The sequence below is a fragment of the Thalia democratica genome, chromosome 4, assembly GCF_965202585.1.
Source record: "Thalia democratica chromosome 4, ktThaDemo2.hap1.1, whole genome shotgun sequence".
Taxonomy (NCBI): Eukaryota; Metazoa; Chordata; class Thaliacea; order Salpida; family Salpidae; genus Thalia; species Thalia democratica.
Window position 1 is genome coordinate 18,451,384 of NC_139168.1, and position 6,009 is coordinate 18,457,392.

Below are 6,009 nucleotides of genomic sequence, written 5' to 3' on the forward strand. Positions count from 1 at the left end.
TTGATTAAAAACAACAATAAGTAAGCTTCAAAATAATAAAAACACGGGAATTAAATCTCCTTAAATGGTTGTTAACAAATAACGTTTTCTTGTTTCATTAGCTTTCTCATTCTTTATTTAGTTGATAATAAAAATAATGCTAAGGTATCAACAATAGTTACTAACTATAAATGGATTGTAGTTGGATTTTACATTGTACATTGAACTTTATCAGCTAAACTTTTAATAGATTTTTTATTAGCATGATGGATTTTGAACAAATAACTAGAAAAAAATGGACTGCAGAAGATCGTGACGAGTTGATAAAGAAGCAGGATGAGGAGTTGGAAAGTTTTATGATAAATGAGAGTAAAAAAATAAAGTCTCCATCTAAATTTGATGAAAAAGATTTCGAAAACATGCTTGAAACTCATCCTATTTTTATGAAAAAAGACACAATTATAACTCAAGATGATATAGACAAAAATCCAATTCTTAAAGGATTACAACAAGTTAAGTACGATGAAAATGATTCTCCACAGGAAAAGGCATTGGCTCATAAAAAAGACGGAAATTTTTGGTTTAAAGAGAAATTGTACTCGCAAGCGCGTAAGGCCTATACTGAAGCTTTGAAAATGGACAGCAAAGATAAACAGTTGGAAGCTGTTCTGTATACTAATAGAGCTGCGGCTAATTTTTATCTGGGAAACTACAGATCATCCTATATTGATGCGTATGCTGCTACAAAGTTAGAGCCACAACGTTTGAAAGCTTTAGTTAGATGTGCACAGTGTTCTAAAATGTTGAAACGTTACGATCAGGCTGTTGATTGGTGTAAAATTATTCTAAGCATCGAAGCAGGTAATGAATTTGCTTTAAAATGTATTGCCGATGCCTGCACTGCTAAAAAAGTAGCTGAAAGAGACCAGAGAAGAAAGAAAATGGAACAGCGTAAAATTGAAAATGAAAACAAAAAACTCATGGATGCATTTTTGAAAAGAGGCGTTACTTTAGACTCTAATGAGCTTGAAAAAAATGACGATTCAGATGAAGAACATGAAGAGTTGAGTGCAGTTCAACTTTTTATGAAGCAAATAACCAGCCCGACAGGAAAGATCGTTGCTCTAAAAGAAAACTTACTGTATTGGCCAGTTTTGATAATGTACCCAGAGTATAAAACAAGTGACTTTATTGAACGTTTTGGAGAAAACACTCATTTTTCTGACCAGGTTAAAGAATTGTTTCGTCATAAAGCACCTTGGGATGAACATTGTGAATATAGGGTTGGAAATCTTGATGTTTTTGTTGAAAACTGCAAAGAAGAAAAACTTTACGAAGTTCCATTGGATATCGACTTGAGAAAAATATTATCTTCACCTAAAGTTGTTGTTCACACTGGTACTCCTAGTTTTGTGATTTTAGCAAAAAATTCATCTTTCCGTTCAAAGTTTGTTGAAAAGTATACCAAAATTTACAAACTTCCTCTATAGACCGATTTGACTTTTTAGTAATGCTAATAGGTATATAAGATAACGCTTCTATTTAGCTTGTCATGTTTAGTGTTTTGTTAAACTTTTCAAACGTAATATACTAATAAATTCTTATAAACACTGTCTTTTTTGTATTACTGTTGTACCTAGCAAAAATAAATTGTTGAAATTGATCTTTCTATATAGTATAAATACTAACAACAAAATTTTGTTTTAATAAAGTTTTTAATAGATATATTATAGGTAACTATTGTGTAATAAGCTTTAGACTAGTTTTTTGTGATAATATAAAGTTATAAAACATAATTATCGTTTGTTTTTCATGTAGTGACTTTAAAAGGTCATTCTGTCGGGAGTAGTTTTAGAAAAATTAACTTATAAAAATTTTATATAAGCTAAACAAAAAAATTGTTTTTTGTTTTTTATTTAATAAATTTTTACTATTTTTTTAAGTTGTGTTTTAACACAATTCTCATAATCATGCAAGGAACATTTCTTTAAAGTTTGAGGTAGTTATCTCAAGAAATGTAGGAGATATTCTTTTTGTGATTACTGTTTATTTGTCGTTTTAGTTTTCGCCTCCCATAAGGAGCCGATAGTAGTCTGCGGCTATATCTCAAAAGTTATTTTGAGTTTAAAAAATATGTAAAAAGCAACTTGTAGTTTAGTTAAAACTGATTAAAATAAGACTAAACTGTGAAACAGGTGATTTACCTCTGCCCCCTTAAGTATAATCTACATAAACTTGTTTACATAAACTTGTCACACTGACAATTTAAAACCCTTAAAAATGCTTAAAAAGTTTTCTGAATCTTAAAAAATGACAATCCAATAAAATTAAAAATGATTCAGAATAGCAAACAAACTTAGTTTAGATTTATTATTTGATTTCCTCGTATACATAAGAAAATAGTTTAAATTCTCACTAATTGAAATACTGGCATGTACACCGAAATTGAGTGATAACCGTGAATGCTAAAAAAATAGTAGTAAAAAAACTACTATGAACATGTTAAAACAACAAACAAAACTAAATTTAATTAATTTTAAAGAGATTACAATAACCAACTACTTTTCTCAAGAACTTATAGTTCCAATTTACTGACTGATGTTATACATCTACATTACATAGGCCAATATGATGTAAGTTATATTGTGTTTACCAACAACATAGAAGTCTGTACAATTAGGCAACTAATAATAAATAATCAAAGAGTTTATTATGCAGCAAAGTTTCAACCTTAATGTATTTTTGAGCACTAAAAATAAAGCACTATCTTAAATAACAATGTTTTAAAAATTTTACTTCAGCAAAAATAGACTTTTATATAGTTAACCTTTTTAAATATAAATCTACTGCTTAGATTTATATAACGTAAATTCAAAAGAAAAATTACAAAGTAACTTTAAATCGCCCCTCTTTTGGCGAATTACTATTTTATTCCCACTGACCTGTTAAGATAACTATTGAGTCACCCTTTAAAGAACTGCTTTTAGAAACTGATTAAACATTTATGTTTTTTAAGTCATAAACACAAAAAAAAAGTAATTTTAAATTACCTTAAAAAGTTTTCTCTTTAAAGTTATCCTTTGTTTACATTACAATTAATACAGCCGTTTAATGCAAATCTTTAAAAATTTTAAATTTTTCGTACTAAGTACTGTTTTATATATTTTTGTTTATAATAAATTTGTTTTTTAAATGGCAGTAAAGTTTGGATGTTTTTACTAAACTTTTTAATAAATACTTTAATCCTAGATAATTAGTCACGTTTTTACGGTTATAAAGTTTTCAAACCGCCTTTGAAATAAAACCTATTGTACTAAAAGTATAAGTATTTTAGTGTATTGAAATATCTAAGTTTATTTGTTTTGTAAAACAAAACATTTCCTACATGAAAAACTCTTATAACCTAAACTTTGCAAGTGTGTATATCAGTAGCGGAGCGTGGTATTTTGGTGAGGGGTGTGCAAATTTTTTTCTCAAAAAAAATCCCTAAATTAAAACTTTTGGACCGCAAATTTTTCGGGGTCAGTTTTCTCGTAAATTTAAAAAATTACTAAAAAAACTATCTCCTACTACATTTTTCAAGCATTCTTCTTAAAATTTTAGAAAATGCTCCTTTAATTACAAAAAAAAATTTTACTTATGAATTTAGATAACTATAATAAATAAAAATTTTATAAAATAAAAAAAAATAAAAATCTTTTTTTTTCAAAAAAATATATTTTACTACAAATTTTTTAATTTACAAGTAATGTTTTTTGTTATTGTATAAAAATTAAACTGTTAAAGTTTGAAGAAGATTGCTTGAAAAATGTAGGAGGAGATAGATTTTAAACAAACTAGCCTTTTTTCGCTGTTTTTGTCTTCCCTACCCATAGGGAACCTATTATGCGGCTTGACTTTGACTGGTCCTATCTCAAAAAATAATTCGAATTTTTAAATTGCAACAAAAATGCATCTTAAAGCGTAAAAAATCTTTAAAACAAGATCAACTTCTAAAAAATATGGCTTACCCCATCCAACCCCCTATGGCCTTTAACTACAAATAAATAGTCAACTAAGTATAATAATTAATACCTCAAAACATTTTTCTCTGTGCAGTTTCTGAATAATGTTCAATATCTATTTTATATCAACAAAAAAGAATTGTATTTAAACTCAAAGTAATACATACTTTTAGTTTGTTGCAGCTTTTAATATACTATTTTTATCTTTTATATAAAAATGTTAAATCTTCAATATTAAAATTGAAAGTTTTATTTTTATTTTTTTTTTGTAGTAGAAATCTAAATAGCTAGTTTTTTATTAGATTCTCCAATTTTATCTATATTACAATATAAAACTGTAAAATTAATCTTAACAAACGAAGAAAATCTGAAATATAAACAAAATTTAAAATAAAAATTTTATACCACTTAAACTGCAGTCTTGAGTAATAGCAATATCTGGTGTTGGTCTGCTATTTTTCAATTCAAGCTTTTGAACTTCAGATAGTTTTCCTATCTGACATATTTTTAGACTTGCAGCATTCCATACAATTTTACTTTGCATATTTTTAAAAATAATTACCTAAAAATCAATGAAAACAAATGTTTACTTTTTCTTTAGTATTATAAAACATATTTTACAAAAAAAAACGAAAAACAATTAACTTTGAAGACATCAGGATTGCCTTGCCACTCTTTGAGTCAAAAAAACTGTCCTGAGTTAGTTTTAAAATGTCATATGTCATCATAATTCTTGTAAAGTATTTTTTATTGTTTTTAAACTAATAGAAACTAGGCTTTATAAAAAAGCTTTTAAAACCACTAAATCTACCCTGAGTTAAAAAAAAACAAATCTATCCTTAGTCAGCCTGAGCTTAAAAATACTTGAATGAATTGAGTTATTCTGACTTTTACTGAGTCATACTTAAGTTTTCCGAAACTTCATAAATCCCTGAATTATCCTGAGTGTGTGCAAAACTTTTACTAAAAGTTTCTGATACAAAACAAAATGTTTAAAAGATAAATATTTTAAGGTCAACTTTTTCAATGCTGTTAAAAATTCACAAGAAATATAACTTTTCACTATCTTAAAATCTGTTTTTCTAAGATCTTTAGGGAATAGCATTTTTAAAAACTACAAACAGTTGGTAGAAAGAAATTTTTTTAAATACCATTTAAAATTTGATTTAAAACTAAATAAATTTAAAATTAAGTTAATCATCTATGTCTTTTAGACTAAAAATTGATTGTAAAAATTTTGTTTTACAAGTTGCTATAAATTTATTCTTGATGTGACCAAAGAAATTTTAAAATAACTTGCTACAAAAATTGATTAATTTTTAAACTTTATGGCTGATAGAATAACAAAGTTTGATTTGTTTGTTATCTTAATAAAATAAGAAACTACTTTTAATAAAAAATATAAGTTTAGATTATTTAAGCAATACTTTTTGTATAGTAAGATTAAAACTGTAATCACAGTATAAACTGTATGTTTATTAGTTGTTAAAATTATTTTTTTCTTCTTTTTTTTATTTTTCTTTTAAATTATGTTGTTAATGTTTTTTTATTCTTATTATCAATTTTTTTCTTAGCAGTTGTTTATTGCTATTTTTACTACAATTTGTTTATTCTTGAATTATTATCACTATAAAACAGGTTTAGCATTATGGTTTGTTAAAAAAATCTTAGCATTTGTGATTGTAAAAAAATCTGTCATTAGGTTATACTATTTTTTTATTTGTCTGAACCAATTTTCCACTGATGAATTGGTGTCCCTTGTTTTGTCCATTTCGACCAAGTGGACACCAGACCACAATGGATAAATTGCCAGATATTTTTTTAAAAAGGAGGATGTAAATAATTCAGGGCAATATAAGCAGTTCCTCTTTGTATTTTTTGGTGACAAACCAATTGCCGTCTCTGCCTCACAGAACACTTGATTAAAATAAAAATTATAAGGTGACCCATTAATTAAGCCAGATTGAAAATTTGTATAAAACTCTGTAAATTCTTTACCTTGGTTATCATTTGAAAAATTTAAATT

At 26.2% G+C, this 6,009-nt stretch overlaps 1 protein-coding gene across 1 annotated transcript; it reads left to right on the plus strand.

Annotated features, from left to right (window-relative positions):
- The first annotated feature begins 245 nt into the window (after positions 1-245).
- LOC145833104 (hsp70/Hsp90 co-chaperone CNS1 homolog) lies at positions 246-1,469 on the plus strand. Its single transcript, XM_082940303.1, has one exon. The coding sequence runs from the start codon at positions 246-248 to the stop codon at positions 1,467-1,469; it is 1,224 nt and encodes a 407-aa protein (XP_082796429.1).
- The last annotated feature ends 4,540 nt before the right edge of the window (positions 1,470-6,009 follow it).

Bases quoted from the DNA above. Each gene is read 5' to 3' on its own strand.
- LOC145833104 (XM_082940303.1), top strand. From the start codon at position 246: ATGGATTTTGAACAAATAACTAGAAAAAAATGGACTGCAGAAGATCGT.